This window comes from Osmia bicornis, chromosome 14, assembly GCF_907164935.1.
Source record: "Osmia bicornis bicornis chromosome 14, iOsmBic2.1, whole genome shotgun sequence".
Taxonomy (NCBI): domain Eukaryota; kingdom Metazoa; phylum Arthropoda; class Insecta; order Hymenoptera; family Megachilidae; genus Osmia; species Osmia bicornis.
This window is the reverse complement of record NC_060229.1, coordinates 2,694,420-2,712,395: the sequence shown is the minus strand read 5'-3', so window position 1 is coordinate 2,712,395 and position 17,976 is coordinate 2,694,420. Positions and strand designations below refer to the sequence as shown.

Here is a 17,976-nt window from a genome sequence, read left to right as displayed (position 1 = left end):
TCGGTCGCACAACCATCGGCAAGGAGCTAATACACGTCACGTAACGCTTTTCTAAGGTATCGGAGACGTTTCGGTAGTCTAGACGTGGGCTAAGTGCACGAGGATGGACGATAATCAAAGTGCAGGAAACGCCAAGACCACCGGGACCGCGGACGATGAAGTAAGTTGTTCCATTGCAACCCCTCGATCGTCTATTCTTTGGATTAATGAACGAGACTGTTAGGCTCGTCGTTAGAGGATTTTTTCATTGTCATCGTGATTAACGAGGAGCCTTTTGTAGATTTAAAGAAAAACGTTGAGATTCTTGATATTTTTTAATGACTGAAATCATTTGGTAGACTTGAAATTCTTCATATTTATTTAACTAGGGGATCTAAGGGAGATTTGAGCTTTGGACCCCATTTTCCAAGGAGGTCGTTTCTTAAAATTCCAAACTTCCTAATTACTGTAAAAATAAATCCTCATAAATTTCAATTTTTTACCCAAATATATCAACCGAAAGGTCCTTGAAGGATAGCCCCAGAAATCTTAACCCTGTTTTGGAAATAACCAAATTTTGGTTTAATAATAAGATTCAGGTGTCGAATGAATTAATGATCATGATTAAGAGATGGAAGTTTCGTATCGTAGGAGGGCTTTGATCTGGACGATCTTCTCCCGACCGTCGGCGAGTTTGGTCGCTATCAAAGGCAACTCCTTTGGTTCGTATGTCTTCCGGCGTGTCTGCCCTGCGGGTTTTGTGCCTTCAATCAGCTTTTCATGGCCGACACGCCACCCCATTGGTGCAACGTGCCAGGCTTGGAAAGCCTGGACATCTCCCGTAGAAGGAGACTCGCGATTCCTACTATTCAGGTGCAATTGTTGTTTTAGGTCCACTTTCGAAAAGTAACATTGTGCCTTAGGGTATCCAATGCTAGCCATCATTTATCCTTTGTATCTTTATGCTTTTTAATATATTGGCTGTCATAGGATCATCAGTGGTCGACGCCACAAATTAATTATGAAATGAAAAGCTTCAATTAGAAATTAAAGGATTGTATTCTTGAGGCTTCTTATTGAAGCGCGCCATACAATTATTACTGTGTCAATCAACCTTGTTAGACCCTGCTCGTTTCTATTCATCGTATCCACCTCTATTGTCCCTGGCTATTATGCTAGCTGTAGAAATCTGGCATTCTATTCGATTGTACTATTGTAACGATAGCTTTCATAATTAGGACGACAATGAAACGTACAGTCAATGCACACGATACGATATCGATTGGACAGCTAAGAATGTTTCTGTCGTGACGACAGCTTCGTACGTACCAAACACGTCGTGGCCTGTTGTACCATGCGACCATGGTTGGGAATACGAGACATCGGAAGTCGTGTCTTCCATCGTTATTGATGTAGGTCTTTAACTATCGTTAACATTTTTTTTTATCAGGAGTGGACGGAAGTTAAATTTTTACTGAGAACTTAGTAACACGATGGGCATTAATTTCAATAAATTAGACCCTAAATCCTTACTGGAGTCATTGGAAATTTTTCTGAACCATCAATGGCCAATCCACCCCTGATTTTAACTCGAAATTTTACAGACATCTTACAGCTGATATTACAATTAACGATAATGATTAATGACGATTAATGATATTTCAGTTCAATCTAGTGTGCGACTATGCAATTTATCCAACGATCGGTTTGGTCGCCTTGAACACAGGAGGACCCATCGGCGTGTACCTGTTCGGCACTCTAAACGACAGGTAATTATCTGTTATAAAAAACACTAATCATTTTATCACAAAGTATGTCTCACGTTTCGTAGAATCGGTAGAAGGCTATCGTTTTTCACCTGTTTGGCGACGTTAATCACCGGTGGTTTTTTAACCTCCATATCGAACAGTTTCTGGACATGGGCTGCTACACGTGTTGTCGTCGGTTTAACCATTCCAGCTATTTATCAGATACCATTCATCATATGTGAGCACTGTAAAGATAATACACAACATTGATTCTTAGAAGCATTAATTTTTATTGATTTTTCTCTGAACAGCTCTGGAACTTGTTGGACCAAATTATCGATCTTTTGTAACGGTAATGACGTGCAGTTTTTACACAATGGGCCTGTGTATGTTGGCTGGTGTGACTTATTTGATAAGAGATTGGAGAACGCTTGCCCTATCAACAAGTGCACCTTTTCTCTTATATTCGTTATATTGGTGGTTAGTGATTTCTATAGAATTCTAATTTACCACTACACCTATTTTATTTCTCAGTGTAAAATTGCAATTTAGAAAATAAATTAGTAATTTTTATATAAAACAGGTTTCTGCCAGAGTCGCCTCGATGGCTGTTAGCGAAGGGTCGCCTAATCGAGGCTAACGATATCCTTGAGAGGCTGGCAAAGGTAAACGGGAAAGAGTTACCAGCTTCTTTCACGCAGAAATTACGGCAACGAATGATGATGTCACGGTCGAAAAGCGAGGAGGAACGATTACGAAGCGGACCGGGTGTTTTGTCCCTTTTCAAGACTCCGAATATGCGTCTGAAAACATGCTTGATCACTCTGAATTGGTAAAATCAAAATCCAAACAGCTGATAAGGCGATAAGTCAACATTCTCAATTTTATGTTTGTTACTTTCGGTCAAAATAAGTTTTAGCACAGTCCTCGAGATAACTTTGTTTGTTACTCTGAGTTTCGTTTATTCTTAAAGTAGCTTGTCATTATTTTTGTTTTTCTTCCAGATCTGTCTAAAGACTGCCACTTTATTTACAGAAAAATTAATTTCAAAAAAATCAAAATTTTTTAATAAAAAATTTCATTTTTAGGTTTGCTAACAATATGGTGTACGTGGGTTTGTCGTACTATGGCCCGGCATTGGGGAACGAAGAACACCTGAGTTTCTTTTTCTCATCCCTCGCAGAAATTCCAAGTTATATGGCTTGTTGGGTCGTGATGGATCGATGGGGTCGTCGCTGGCCTCTTTGTTTAAGCATGGTCGTCGCTGGAGTCTCGTGCATCGCCACTGTTCTCTTGTCAACGGGTACTCAACTTCAATTCCTTATCATTTAGAAAAGAAACAACTCCGTTACTCCGGCAATAAATCTTGAAACATTGATATCATGAGAAGTTCAGACAATCTTGAAAGTATGAATATAATTTTTTTCATTGACTATCAATACAGTCAATATGTTTGTTTCGTTAAATCCCCCCACCCCTAATTTCTGACACCTGAATCAATCCCTTTTCTCTAATTTTTGCGTTTTTATTTTTTACAGATGCCGTGGTGACCACGTTGATTTTGTTCCTCCTATCGAAATCCGCGATATCGGCCTCTTTTCTAATAATATACCCGTTCGCTGGTGAACTTTACCCCACGCAACTGCGCGGCATAGCGATTGGTTTTTCCGCTTACATCAGTGGTCTCGGACTTATCATCATTCCTTTTGTTACGTATCTCGTGAGTGATCGTAAATAGGCTTATCTCGTCTTTTCCACTGTCGAACGAATCGTATAAGAGCATTTACGTCATTCCTGGCAGGGTAAGGAGAACTTGGTGTTGCCGTTAGTAATTCTCGGCGTGGTATCGGTTATCGGTGGACTGTCTGGCTTGCGTTTGCCCGAGACTCTCCATCATCGATTGCCACAAACCGTGGAGGAAGGGGAGTTGTTCGGGAAGGATTGGACATGTGCCGACTGCTTCCGTTGCGTCCCAATCAAGTGCGAAACCATTAATCGATGTACATTCTTATTTCTTCGAAATTCCATCGATAACCTTTGTAATTACATTTGCAGACCTTCATCAGCTGCAGCTTCTTACGAGGATCTCTCTGCAAGAGAGACGGTGGAGATGCACGAAGTACCGGAGGCACCCATTCCTCAGAGATTGTTAGAAGAACAACAAAGACCGAGCGGTGCTAGTGTGCGCCGTTTGGTCCGTCAGTCTAGCGTGATGGACACGCAAAGGGACTCGGATGGGTCCATCAAGATGACTTACTGGTTCTAGAAAACCTCGACTTTACAAATAAAACCGAATCATGAATCGGCAGAGGTATTATCGCCTCTCTCCATCTTCCTCATTCTGTACAATTGAATTTGATTTTTCTGAAAGTGGAATTAAACTTTTGTTCGCCCGTTATATAATTTATTGTAATCATTTTCTGGGGGGCCAGATTAGAATTTTGGAATTCTAGAATCTTAATGATGGAGACAGTCCACAATTTTTGGAGGGGCTAGACCTACGCTCTTCTCCCACCTACTTATTAAAAAATAATCGTTCAATGCATTCGAATTTTGATTCGAATAACAGAGACCGTCTTGTCGTGTACATTTTGCAATTTATTCCCACAGTTGGTATACAAAACACGAGGATTAAGGTTTGGAGAAACAAAAGTGTGAGAAGTCAGCCATGGAACCGACTGGTGGAATGGATCGAGCTGTCCGTGCTTTCTCGATCGAATTTTTGCCTGTATTTCCCCTATGTCTTCGATTCAAAGTCGTGTGGTTCTGTTGTAGCAGCTGAAAATACAAGAACGTCGATTCGTACACGTATTATATATGTTCTTTTACTTCGGTTATTTACCTCTCCAGTAATCGCCGCTTTAGCTCGGGTGGATAGGCTACGTAGATGTAATGATCAGGCATGTCCTCGTTCGAAATAGGTAAATTCTCGTCCCCAGGTTCGCCTTTTCTTCTGTCGGTTGATCTACTCTCCCCGAGACCACTCGGATCGTGTAACGGTGATGTAGCCGTGTAATCTCCATCCGTGTAGTCCATACTTCCGGTCCCGTCTAGTCTGTCTTCCTCCGCTGAACTGACATATCAAAGTTCCACTTCAAATATCATGTATTCTTAATTGTTCTTAAGTCTTTAGTGTACGTTGTGTAAAGAAAAGTCTTTTTCATGATAAAGCCATGATAGGAGGAATTTAAGTGGCAGCTTCGATAATCACTTTTTTATGCTCAATTATGATTGATAACTCTCGTGACTGAATACACTGTTTACAAAGATTCTGCTGGTGATTATAGGTTTCGTTACGCGACAACAGTGATTTTTCTTGTTTTTTTCAGTCGCGGATGCGTTACGAAATTCTGATGTCTACTATTTATATCTCTCGAAAATATTTCATTAACCTCGAGTATTTTCGTGCGCCACGTATGATAATGTTGACAATTCACCGAGGAAATCGACTTTTTAAATATTTTCTGTACGCCTTTTTAAATATCTCTGGGGATCAAAACAATCTTTCTATCAGTTTATCAAAATGGAACACTGTTGTGTGACTAACTTATCTTTTAAATCGAGCAAACAGGTTTTAATTAAATATTTTCAATAACTTCGACCTTTGTACCGAGTCTCCCCAGTCTTTAAGAACCGTCCTGAACTAAAATCTTGTAATGTGAAATTTATCATTTCGTTAAAAAAAAATGAGGCAAAAATAATTTTGCGTCACGTTCGATATGTTTTCGAATATTTTCTGACTGGTCGTATCTCGCGTGAAATTATTCTTGCTCGTCTGGGACGCCGACACTCGAGCTATATAATATCTTTTATCGTTGCACTTTGGTAAATAGAGGCAACAAAAGATAAGAGAAACGTTACGAGGTAAAAGTAATTGATTCGACGTACGTACTTGAACAGGACCCAAATGACATAATAGCAAGCGTATATGGAGGAGGAGAGTACGACCAGAAAAATGGTCAACAGGTACCAAGGTGTGTGCCTTTGTTGCCTTTTAGTGTCCTCCCAGTATCTGTCGCAACTAAGGTACCAGCATATCGCGCGATTTAATTCCCCTGGAAAATCAATCGATCATTCGACTCGTGAAATTGATTGCAACAATTAATTCGTCGCAATAAATTTTTACCTTCGATCTCCTGGAAATCTCGAACGGATAAGTTCGTCAGTAGTCCGGCGATGCAATCGCGAACCAATATCTGTCGATCACATTGGACAACAATAAGCTTATTATTCCAATAGAACGGATCGATTGTGTTATTTAGAACAAGCGAGTATTATTTCATTCTACGCTACCACTTTATACTACCAAGCTGTCGTTCACGATGATTAGCGTGGCGCTAGCCTACGCACATTGGATAAGAGTGCTCGTATTACGATACTTGTTTGGGTTTTGAAATTTTGCAACCATCTTGTAGTCGCGATGCTGCAATAAATGACTAATTATCGTTCGGTGACGTACGCCCCATGTTTAGATAACATCGACAAACTAAGCGGAATAGTGTTAGTTCTTAAGGTCGCTACGAGGAATTACCTAATTGCAAGATTAATGCAAGAAAATTATAGTTCATGGATCGAACGTATCAAGGTTGCTTTATATTATTCGTTCAGACAAAGATAATGGGAAGATCCTCATATCAACTTCATTTTCTAAATTTTACCCTTTTCCTTTGCGAATCATTTTAATAACTACGACTTTGTTATCACTTCCGTTGGCGAAGTGATAAATAGCTTGTCTGAACAGATAATATAAATTTTCTTTCAGAGGTCAATAACCTATTCTTAATTACAAGATTAGTTAGAGAGTACTCGGTAGACCCAAGCATGTTAAGGAGAATTGATACTTTGCACTGTGATCTTACGTAGATTCTGAATTCTTCAGGGTCGGTGGAACGTCTTCGCGTTCAGATACCTATCATCTCTACATCAAGAATCTTTCTCATCTTAATCATCCTGTTTTCTCAGGATGTCAACTAACTTCGCACTGCAGCTTCAGCTTCTGCAGCTCTTCCGGCTTGCAGTTGGACTTGAGTTTCCTCAGGTGCAGACCTTTGCGCCTTTGTTTCTTGTCGACGGCCGGCAATGCCGCCTCCACGAGGTTCTCCTCGTCGTCTTCGTCGTCCTCCTCGTCCTCCTCCTCCTCTTCGTTGTCGCAGGCGTTGCTCTTGTTGTCGGGACCAGCGATCTCCACGTGGTACGCCGTGCCAGGTAGACGATGATTCTCGAGCGCCCCGCTGTCCTCTCGGTGACAGTATCGTTGGATGTTGGTGACTGCCACACCCCCGGACATCGTGCAGGATTTCTCCACCGGATACGTCGACCTGGAGAGTCCTCGCGACTCGCACGGCATCACCGAGGTGGAACGTTGCTCGGTATTTTCTTTCCACACTTGGATGTCCGTGGTGTGGTGGGCTGCCTCGTCGTCCACCAGGGAACTCTCGAAATCCCGGTTACCCAGCACATCGCATCTCATGATGTCGCAGTAGTCCGCGAGGCACACCGCGTCCTCCGCCTACCATTTCATTTATAATTGACACACTTGGCAAACTCGCCTCCTCCTCGTGCATTTTAATCGACTCTCTGTACTCGTTCGAATCGGTTCTCGTGAAAATTAAAGGCGCTTCCGCTGGGCCAATGTCACCGAGACTGTGACTTTGGCTATTCAGGGTATGTAGATTAATCAAATTTTTGGTAAACTTGAATATTCAAAGAATATCACCATTTTCCCTAGGAAGTTCAGAGTTCAACTTACATTGTGTTGATTCCATTATTCTCTTTTTCATTAAATTAATCTTCAAGTGCAACTTATAAACGAACCTTGTAACGAACACGATTCCGTTATAACAGCATGAATTTCCTGGTTCGCATGCCAGCTATAACGGAGGTTCAGGAGTTGCATTCTCTTCGATTAAATAGTGTGGCTGATATTATTCAACATAATATACTGTATATTATTCAACAGTTTCTTCGTCTGAATACTTTGCATTCGTTTAAATGTTCACCTTTGTCATTGATTATTATACAAGCTAACTTCTATCAGGGCAACACCTTTAATTTTCCATTTGAAACACTGAATAAATCGTTGGAAGGATTAAAAATACAAGAATACATTACCGTGTTGACGTTACTCTTGTGTCTGTTATCGAAGTGGGCATCCAAGTGTTTCTCCGCGTAGAAGGACTTGCCACACAGGCCGCACGTCCATTGGGACGGTCTGTGCTGGTGCTTCGCCTTTTGTTGAGGCCGAAAAATGTCGCGACTCTCGTGAAACGGGCACTCCAACGGCAGCTCTACTTGGTACTTCTTCAGAATGGGCATCCATCTCTGAAATCTCAAACAAAATGAATTACCACGTCGAATCACACGCGGCCCCTCCATATTCAAATGTTAATTCCTTAGAATATTTTCAGTCGAAAATTTCTTTACCTTCTGAACGATCCTCCTCACCACCGACGCTCGATCACGGGGGCATGATATTTTAAACACGCTCGGTCCTGGCCAGGGTATCACGGATAACAGTAACACTATTAAAACCTGCGAAACAGGTAAAACGCAAACGTTCAAATCATCGACCTCCTTTTCCTCAACGCAGTCTGTATTTGTGTGCGTGCATGTGGTTCGTTTACGAAGAAACGCGTGTGCATCGATGCACGCTGATCGTTTCAACGTTACACACTTGTATCGCCCTACATTAGTGACGTCTTTCAGCCGAGTCATCAAGTTAGTTTGCGACGATCTATATACATGTAGAAATAAAACGGGCATTGAATAGAAATTCACGCACTCTGATGGTTTTGCTCATCCTCAGTCGGCGGCCGAGGTATACCCCTATCGTTCCGCGGGTCCTCCTCCAATCTCGATGACACAGAGGAAAAAATTGATTCGTAATGACGCAATCCGGCCGATGTGACGAATATACGCGACGACCATTCCGCCTGTCGATACACAAACACTTGTGAAAAACAACGATTACCTCGAAATGGAAGGGTTGGGTCTTCATTCATAGCCCAGATTCGTCTAGCGAGATTGACCTGGTGCGATGAATCCTGGCTGCGACACGATCCTTTACGCGTGTTCCTCGGGATTCACGGTCAGCTGGGGACGTAACGGGGGTGGCAACGAGGACGAACTATAGGGGTGAACGTCGACATGGCGTCCTAGTCAGTTTTCGTCAGGGGTGAATCGAGCAGGGGTGCTTCGACCTGCAACTCCCAAACCACCAAACAAGAATTATTTAAAATTCCTTTAAAAAACACCTTCATTTTTTTTATTAAAAAATATTCGCTCGCAGTATTTGCGCTCTGATTGCAGACGAATACTCGAGTTTATTTTTGAATATCTCAGTTCACATTAATTACGTGCTGTGCTCTTTTATTAAAATTCATTTATGAGCATAAGTGGGCAAAGACTCGTGCGACGATTAAAAGTTTTGTAAACAGGTTACACTTTAGTGATGTAGCTTTTCAGACACAACACGTGTCTCGCGTAATTCATCGTACGGACCTGCACGAGACGTCGGAGTCGGCGTCGATGACGCTGCGCCGACGCGACGCATCCCGACGCCTCGGAAGCGTGCCGGGCGCAATCGGGTTCGAAAGTTAAATGCGGCCACCGACCAGAGGAAAAATATCGTTTCCATTCGAACGCACGTCACGCCGCTCGTCACGTTTTAATTAACCCCTTAGATACTAAGGGTGATCATAAAGCAATCATTATGTCGACGAACGATAATGCTTCAAAATCTATGAATCCTCTCGCCAGATGGCAAGAGGAGAAACATTTGCAAATTTTTCAAATACAAACCAGGCCCAACTGCATCGATGAAAGAAAACCAATGTGTGGAGCTGATTATTCAGACACCTACGCACATATCGCGTTCTCATTTCGCAGATACGGACGAAGCAGAGTAACAATTTGAAAGCTTTGATAAAAATCTTCTGGCCAACTTTTCTATCCGAAATAATTCACCGATGCAGCGTTTATTTCGGTCTCGGAAATCGTCGATTCGCGCGAGAAAAACAAAGCCATTACATAATCAAAGAATCAGAAAATCAGCCTACTACAATTACGTAACTTGCATGCAGTTGCATTCAACGAGGTTCTTTCGATATCAAGGTACGATTAAAAAAAAATGCACGCATATCGTTCAATCGGTTCGTATCTTACAATGAATCAATGGCTACTTGAGCGCAAACAAAGAATATGCGATGATTGAGCACGGTCTCAATCGTTGACATCAATTTGACTCGACGTACGCATATTAAGAATCCACTATCGTCTGTGCGCGTCGATGCAAATGATTTTCGAATCGGTTAAAAGAAATTGCTCCGTTTGAAGAAGGCTACAGCCCAGAAAAATTGACGGAGGAGCGAAGAGACGCGTGTCCTGAATAGGCGAAACGAGCGCAGACAAATTTGATAATTGGCTTAACTGTGACGCTTATGGATGGAAGTGTGTATCATAAGAAAGAGTTAAAGTACGCAATACAATATTTTCTGCGATACGCGAATTCGTTTCGGAGCGTTCCACTCGACCAACCAGCCGAGCCGTCCTCGAGAATGCGAAATCCTCTCTTCGCGGGCACCTTGTACACGCCTCCTTCTGCGGGCACGTTCAGTGGGGGAACGGTATCTACAGGCTGGTTGAAGTTAAGCGGTTTGCCAGAGAATCCCGTAGTCTGTCAGTGAAAACAGTTACGCGAGCGAGGTCCGGTTTTGTGAGCATCGTAGTGATCGTGGAATTCGGAGATCGTGCGTGCCAAAAGATCCCGGATCCAAGAGACAAACACGTCGAACTAAGAAAGATAAACGAGAAATCTCATTAACTTGCATCTAAGTGCATTTCGAGAGGATTCGTATAAAGGTTCGAATCGTTTTCATACGTTTCTACGTCGATCGTCGATGAACAGGCTTGAGCTGATCTATCGATAAATCGCCTCCATGCGCGGTAAACTTTCACCCGTCTGTTTACCACGATTTTCTATCCGCGCGACCGGTTTTTCTCGTTGCCTTTCACGGAGCTCGTTTTCGAATGCAACAGGTTACTCTCGAGTTACCTGCGCGATACGGGAAAATCGATCGACCGATCGAAACCGCGAAATTCCATCGTCGATATCGTAGCCCTTTATATTCATTTTCACCACGATTAATTACCATTCGCGAAGTGGGTTATTTTTATTATCTAGGTGCTCCGAACTGCGATTGATTCAGGGAACATTGTGCCGTTTCACCAGTTTATCTTTATTGGATCTCTCGCGTGCTTTTTTTCATTCACGATAGCCAGATAGGGCGGAAACGAAGGAACAACGGGTCAATTGCGTCCAGGGACGATATCGTAAGAGACCGATCGCAGAAAGCGAGAACGAAAGCGTCCATTTGCTGGCGGTTCAAGAATAAAAGCCAGTGTTTGCCGGGAGTGAACGTACGTTTCGTGAAAGCGTATTACGTAGAACGTTATTTAAGGCCGATGCACCGATAGCCTCTCGGCTCCGAATGCACGTCGGTAGATGACGCTTTTCAGAAAGCATCGGTTCAGTTAATTAACATCGATTTCTCTCGGTGGCAATAATTAGCCAGCTGGAACATGTTTACCAGGAAAAAACGTTTTTATGTATTCCAATTCGAAAATAAGCCTTCATAAATATTCCTCGGTGTTATTGTCATCGTGAATATTGATACTTTAAATTCTACACGATAGTGTTCCGACGTATTACTTGTCAGTCATTCAGAGTTGACTCTTGTACCGTTTGACGTGATAATACAAAGAAGGAGAAAAAAAGAAATCGGTGTATTTACGTTACGAGGGAGATAACATGTACGAGCGAGGTGTGTCATCGATGATAATTCGTTGAATCGTACTTTGAACTGTTATTTATTGAACGGCAATTCGTCCTCACAATTATTGCCACTGGCAAAGATTCCACGAGAGATAAACGATGTCCGCTCAACGCGGCCTTCTCGTCGTGTATAATATGTATACTTTTTATCCGGTTTACAGCTCGTTATCTGCGCGGGTGAATCGCCCTTGGCATAATTATTCGGAAGAATCGTATCAAACGGAGCTCGCTGGAATTCGACGAAAAATTATCGGGAATTAATCTTATCATCTTCCATATAGTATTACATATCGTAGAATGATTGTTCATATTCAAATTCTATTATGTTTCAATTGCAAATTCTGTTATGTTACTGCATGTTACGCGACGCCTTATCAATGTTTCTTCATATTTTCCCGTGCTGTCATCGATGTTTACGACCTATTAGCTTACATCGCAGTAGAAAGCCGCTTTCGCACAGAATAATTTTACAACGGACGTTGTATGGTTTCCAGGGCCCGTAATTGCCTTAATGAATAGCTAGGAACGTTCGCGTAAACGGACAGAACGAAGAGGAAAAAGAGCAAGAGAAGAAGTTGGAAGCATGACGAGCGTAAGGCAAATTCTTCGCTGCACCCAAAGGGTGATCCAGCTACAGGAGAGTGGGGCGAAACTTTTAAACCGGTCTGCTAGATGCGCCTCCACCCAGGCGCGACACAAAATCATCGAGGATGAAAACGGGAAAAAAATTTTCCCCTCGCCGTATGGCGATCTTACGCCTACCGAGATGCATATTCAGGAGTTCATCTGGAAGAACATCGACAAACATGCCAATAAGACTGCTCTGGTAATTTCATTTTAAGTATTTGAATTTTAGGATTTGTTTTTTTTTTCTTATTGTTACTAGGGACATGTTTCTGAGAAACTTGAGTCGGCATTGAGTCGAGTACGAGCTGTCCTTAGTGAAAGGAATAATTAATTCCGTGTGCATAGGAGGTGTAGGAGAGCTCGTTGCGGACGATCAGAGATTAATCGAATGTATTATTTACGTCGATCGTAGACGGACCTTGCTATTACCTTACTGTTTTTACACGATGACGAATGCCACAATGAGTGGCACTTTCACGGTCACTCGACGAGGTTACAGGAAAGTTGAATGCTAAAAGAACTTGCAAACAAATTAAATATTCATTGTTAATTATTTTTGAAACTTTGATCTTTGATCATTCTATATTATCTTGCAACCTGCTATATTTTTTCGGAGACACACGCGATAAAAAGTTGGCTACCCGACTTCCGGAGCGCCGTGTATGAATCTTAGGCAACTGAGCAAACAGCTGACATGGGATCAAAGAAACTTGCACTCACACATAAAGATACGTGTCGTTGCGCATACAACGAGTATTACCAAACAGAAGGAAGTCATTCACTATTGGCCCTTCCCGTGGCATAACAAATGCTACTGTGAATAATTTCGAGATAGTGTCGCGTGTATACTCCCATATGGCGACGCCCCAGTTTTTGGCCTTGATGGGGACCATCATCAGAATTCGATTTTATTAAATGATTTTTATATTTGCCTAGTTATTGATTTTCGTGCGAACCGTGTAATCTAATAAAAACCACGGGTATCTTTATTGTGACATCGTTTTAGGTATGCGCGGTGACCGGAAGGAAGTATACGTTCAGCGAAACTAGGGACGCGTCTAATTATGTGGGGAGAAGTTTGTTGAACATGGGCCTGAAGAAGCGTGACGTGGTTGCCCTAGTGGCACCTAATTATCCAGAAACGATTATATCGTTCCTCGGCACCGTGGATGCTGATCTCATCGTGACCACTGTCAATCCATTTTACACAGCCGGTGAGTTAATTAAACTTTGTATCATGCAAATCAGAATAACCTCTTGTTACGTTAGTTGGCATACGAACGAGCTGAGAAATGGAGTAATAAAGTTCTTACGATTACTATTTTTTTCTATTTGTATCTAAACGAGTCGCGCGAAGAGTAAATTATTCGGTTACATGTTTCGAACAGATGAAATTAAAAGGCAGTTGAAGGATTCTGGGGCGAAAGCGGTGATTACCGTGGCGGAAATTGCACGGACCACGCTGGAAGCTGCGAACGGTGCGCTTCCGCCTGGATCACCCTTTATAGTCATCGAGGATGGTACTGGACCCATTCCCGAAGGCACTATACCGTTTAAGGTGAGAACTGTTATTATTATGTTTCAAAAGATGGATGGAAAGAAAGAATCTGTTTATTTTATACCTCCGAGTTAAGAAAGTTTGATTTTACAAGGGCTAGCAGCTGCTTTTAATTTTCATCTAATCAATCCATCGATTCGTTCTTTCTTTGATACAGTTTTGTTAAAATTCGCATGGACGAAAATGTAGTCACTGGACGAATATTAAACTTAGGGAGAAAGAATTTATCAACGTGCCTGGGTAGCTCAATTGATAAAGCAGTCATCCGGTTAACGAATCATCCGGCTCGACGATTCGAAGAGTCGATACTCTACGGGTTATTTCGGAAGAGTCTTTTCGCTTGTTTTCGTATACAAAAATTCGAGTTTTGAGGTGAAAATAGTAATGATAAGACGAGGTACCAATCGAACGATTCTTTTTCATTTATCGTTTTTTAAACACCCAATGTTCTCTTTTCATTTATCATTCAATCTAATGAAATTTTCGTAGGATCTGATTGAACGTGGCAAAAGTTTGCCTGCTTTAAAGCAATCTGACACGTCTATTCATGATATGGCGGTCTTGCCGTATTCCAGTGGAACGACTGGATTGCCAAAAGGTGTTATGTTAACACATAGAAACATTGTTTCCAATATGGAGATGGTGGAACGAACGGCTAAAGGAAAAATGTGGGTGGAAGCGTCAGGTAAAGAAATTTTTATTTCAAGGTTAAGCGTCTGTTTAAGAATGCATCTGCTCTTTTCTTTTTCAAATTATGCGATAATATTTAATTTGTGCTGTTTGTTATCGATGACCTTTGGGTAGATAACGTGGTCATTTAGCACGTGTTGGTCGTTAAATTAGTAAGATAGATGACACAGCGAAATAAATAACAATTCTCCTTAAAAACGTGTCTTATCACGTACAACCATTTCTATTGATTTTCCATAGCACCTCCAGGCCCCACCTTCCAGGGGCCCCGTTGGAAGCAATCCATTTACTATGTATTTTTTTTTTACAGAAAGTTTCCAAGAAATATTGCCCATGGTTCTACCATTCTTCCATATCTTTGGAATGAACGTAATCGTTTTACCACGTCTCGCAGAAGGCACCCAAATAATCACTGTCCCTAAATTTACACCTGAGTTGTTTACCACGGTTCTAGCCAAGCACAAGGTAGCCTATAAATGATCATCAACAAAACGTGCATCGAATGCATTCTATTCGTATTTTATTCATAGTCTACAGGTCTGTTCGTCGTGCCACCGGTACTTTTGTTCCTGAATGCATCACCGTTTATCAAAAGAGAATACTTGGAAAACATGCATCACATAATCAGCGGAGCGGCGCCCTTATCAAATCCGGACGTCGAGAGATTTTATGGGAAGTTTCAGATAGATAATAGTAAAATAAAGTTCTGTCAAGGTAAATTATAAAAATACTTCTCGAACATCTATTTTTCAACCTGTGAATAAAGTGTTATGTTCATTTTAACACTTGTTTTGTCAAGGTTACGGAATGACGGAAACATCGCCGGCCATTTGCTTAGAAACGACTGGTCGGAAGCCAGGTAGCATAGGGAAGAACGTAGCCGGATGTGATGTTAGATTAGTCGATCCAATTACCAATGAAGATATTTCTAGTCCCGGTCAAACTGGTGAACTCTGGGTGAGGGGTCCTCACGTTATGAAAGGGTACTTAAACAACGAGGCCGCCACCAGGGAGATGATCGTCGAGAACGGATGGCTAAGAACCGGCGATATAGCTTATTACGATGAAGATTTTGATTTCTTTGTCACAGACAGATTGAAAGAGTTGATCAAAGTCAAAGGATTCCAGGTGAGGGAACATAAAACTTCGACTACGTGTCACTCTTGTAATACTTCATTTTTCTTATCGGAGAAATTTAAATATCTTCAATTTACATGATGAGTAGCAATTACTTTTTTTTTAAATAATATTGTAAATTAGTCGATGAGATAACACTGAATAACTAACGTGTTAAATGTCTTTGTCCATTTATTATGAGCACGATTATTTATTTAATGGTTATCCGATGATTCATGATTTCTTAAATATCTTTTTTTTAATACCGAGGTTAGAATATCTTTTACACATCTACATAAGTAGTAAATTCATATGTAAAAGTAATTGCATTAATTACCTGAAAATGGTATTTTCATGTAGCATTTGCAATTCTTGACCTTTTGTTTTGTAATTTCGTAACAGATATGCAGTTATGTAACGACTATATTTTATCAATTTTTTAAAAGCCCATTCAGAGTGCATAGTACAATCATATTTTATTGAATATTCTGTTGATGCTCGATGACCTTTGATAATTCGAAATTGTACTTTAATACTTTATAATTATATTCCATTCATCTTTGAATGATTTATTGCACTTATTTTATGTAAAGAAGCTGAATGCAAGATAATGAATATGATGCAATCGCATTTTTTTTACAATTAATGATTAAGAGTGTAAATTTTGAACTTGACACGAACTTGTTTTAACACTTGGATGACTTAAAAAAAGGAGATTGATGTGAAAATTTCTGTAATATAATTCAGAAGACAATATTAAACATAGAGACGTTAAATCACAGGTAGCACCAGCGGAACTGGAAGCCTTGTTAAGAATGCACCCAGACGTACAGGAAGCAGCCGTGGTTGGTATTCCGGATGAAAGATGCGGCGAGGTGCCGAAAGCTTACATTTTGCCTAAAAAAGACGCGAAACCAAACGTAGAGGACATTCAGAACTTCGTGAAGGGAAAAGTATCCGACTACAAGGAACTTCGAGGTAAAACGATTGTACAACGCGGTGGGGATCATTCCTCAAATAACGATACGAAATATTAGAGTCCATAGTTCAGCGTGAACAATAGCTAGATCCGGTCACAATTGATCCTAATGATCGCTAATTGATCATAATCAATTTATGATTTCAGGAGGCGTCATGATCGTGAACAACATACCGATTAGCCCGAGTGGAAAGATCCTGCGAACGCAGTTGAAGAATCAGTACAAATAATGAACGTATCTCGGCGTATGTTTTCTTTAGAAGAGAGAATTTCTCGCGCCAGTTCTTGATTAACAGTTCACACGTTGACAATCATGACAAGAGAAACGACAATGCTATTAAAAATGGTTCTAGATACCATTCGTTGGGAAATTGATGGTCGTGAACGGAGAATCATGTGACTGTTAGTCGAGACACGGAAAAGGAAGCGTTAATTACGCTAATTGGCAAACAACCACGCGTGCAATCGATATTTTTTTACGGATATTTTACACGATGTTACACGACATCGATGGTATACCATTTTTTTTTTCTTTTTCTTATCGACAGAGGCCTTTGCCGTTCGCGAACGGTGGTCTAGATTTTAACGAAAACTCCTGCGGCGAGGGTAAACAACGTAAGAAAAGAAAGAAAAAAGAAAATAACGGGTCAGGATTTGATGTATACCTTTTTAATACTATTTGATATATTTCCTAATGTTTATCCATGGTGCTATCTCTGACAATGCAATTAATTCTTAAGGCACGTATTTTACGTACTGGATCATAATGATATGTAATTTTTATAGGCCATTTGTACCATAAAGTAGCAGGTGTTTTAAGCAATAAAATCTTTTACAACAGCGTTATCGTAAGCTTCAGCGTTTTACTTTCTTTTAAACTAATTAAACTAATTTTTGCATATCGCCAGAGAAACTACAGTTTCTTCAGCGAGTTCGGCTCGCCTTTGATGTAATCACAGCCGAGAACATTTCCTGCCTACTTATATTGTTTTTTCTTAATCCTTCCTTGAATTTTTTTCATTTTAATTATAGATCTGTAATTAGTAATGTGCAATTGCATCAAACAGGTAAAACAGACCACCAATTTAGTTCCTCATTTTTTCTATAGGGCGCAGTTCATTAGCCCTCTCTGTGGCGTTAGTTAGTTTGTAGTCCGTAATCTAGGTTAAGCATATAGTCCTAGTTGTAAGAGTTTGAACACAAATAAAAAGAATAACCGATGTGCATTCGCTACGTGGTATTGTAACGTTTAAGACGTTAATATTAAAGATATAAAAATTAGTAATAGAAATAGTGTGTAGGTAAAGCCCTACATCTCCGAGATTTCGTTTGTCTTTCACGTGTCTGCAACAGGTAAGGTTAAATTATCTTCAAATACATATTAAGTTAAAGTGCCTCTCGGGTGTTAGAGCCCTGTCTAAAAAGCAGAAAGAAATGTTGAAGAGAA

At 40.8% G+C, this 17,976-nt stretch overlaps 3 protein-coding genes across 12 annotated transcripts; 2 read left to right on the top strand and 1 right to left on the bottom strand.

Annotated features, from left to right (window-relative positions):
- Window positions 1-71: 71 nt before the first annotated feature.
- LOC114878995 (carcinine transporter) lies at window positions 72-4,541 on the top strand. 3 transcript variants are annotated; one of them, XM_029193436.2, is made up of 12 exons: window positions 72-160; window positions 631-852; window positions 1,218-1,391; window positions 1,645-1,748; window positions 1,811-1,965; window positions 2,039-2,207; window positions 2,311-2,559; window positions 2,816-3,030; window positions 3,266-3,447; window positions 3,529-3,707; window positions 3,783-4,038; window positions 4,338-4,541. In XM_029193436.2, exons 1-11 carry the CDS (start codon window positions 104-106, stop codon window positions 3,991-3,993), a joined length of 1,917 nt encoding a protein of 638 aa, XP_029049269.1. In that variant the 5' UTR covers window positions 72-103; the 3' UTR covers window positions 3,994-4,038; window positions 4,338-4,541. The 3 variants fall into 3 exon arrangements, with proteins under 3 accessions (XP_029049269.1, XP_046144643.1, XP_029049271.1); XM_046288687.1 differs by having other exon boundaries at window positions 3,783-4,541; XM_029193438.2 differs by lacking the exon at window positions 631-852 and having other exon boundaries at window positions 3,783-4,541.
- Window positions 4,305-9,324, bottom strand: LOC114878998. Of its 5 annotated transcripts, XM_029193447.2 has the most exons (10): window positions 9,228-9,324; window positions 8,756-8,926; window positions 8,509-8,659; window positions 8,151-8,258; window positions 7,839-8,048; window positions 6,703-7,236; window positions 5,854-5,923; window positions 5,620-5,782; window positions 4,570-4,800; window positions 4,305-4,505 (listed from the first exon to the last, which is right to left on the bottom strand). In XM_029193447.2, the coding sequence occupies exons 3-10, from the start codon at window positions 8,524-8,526 to the stop codon at window positions 4,478-4,480; spliced, it is 1,362 nt and encodes a 453-aa protein (XP_029049280.1). In that variant the 5' UTR covers window positions 8,527-8,659; window positions 8,756-8,926; window positions 9,228-9,324; the 3' UTR covers window positions 4,305-4,477. The 5 variants fall into 5 exon arrangements, with proteins under 5 accessions (XP_029049280.1, XP_029049279.1, XP_029049276.1 ...); XM_029193446.2 differs by lacking the exon at window positions 8,509-8,659 and having other exon boundaries at window positions 8,698-8,926; window positions 9,228-9,323; XM_029193443.2 differs by lacking the exons at window positions 8,509-8,659; window positions 8,756-8,926; window positions 9,228-9,324 and having other exon boundaries at window positions 8,151-8,459.
- Window positions 7,320-17,381, top strand: LOC114878997 (4-coumarate--CoA ligase 1-like). Of its 4 annotated transcripts, none has more exons than XM_029193441.2 (10): window positions 7,320-7,391; window positions 12,054-12,385; window positions 13,193-13,400; window positions 13,575-13,744; window positions 14,234-14,429; window positions 14,745-14,899; window positions 14,965-15,148; window positions 15,234-15,562; window positions 16,333-16,528; window positions 16,677-17,381. In XM_029193441.2, exons 2-10 carry the CDS (start codon window positions 12,143-12,145, stop codon window positions 16,757-16,759), a joined length of 1,764 nt encoding a protein of 587 aa, XP_029049274.1. In that variant the 5' UTR covers window positions 7,320-7,391; window positions 12,054-12,142; the 3' UTR covers window positions 16,760-17,381. The 4 variants fall into 4 exon arrangements, with proteins under 4 accessions (XP_029049274.1, XP_029049272.1, XP_029049273.1 ...); XM_029193439.2 differs by lacking the exon at window positions 7,320-7,391 and adding an exon at window positions 10,299-10,586; XM_029193440.2 differs by lacking the exon at window positions 7,320-7,391 and adding an exon at window positions 10,605-10,670.
- The last annotated feature ends 595 nt before the right edge of the window (window positions 17,382-17,976 follow it).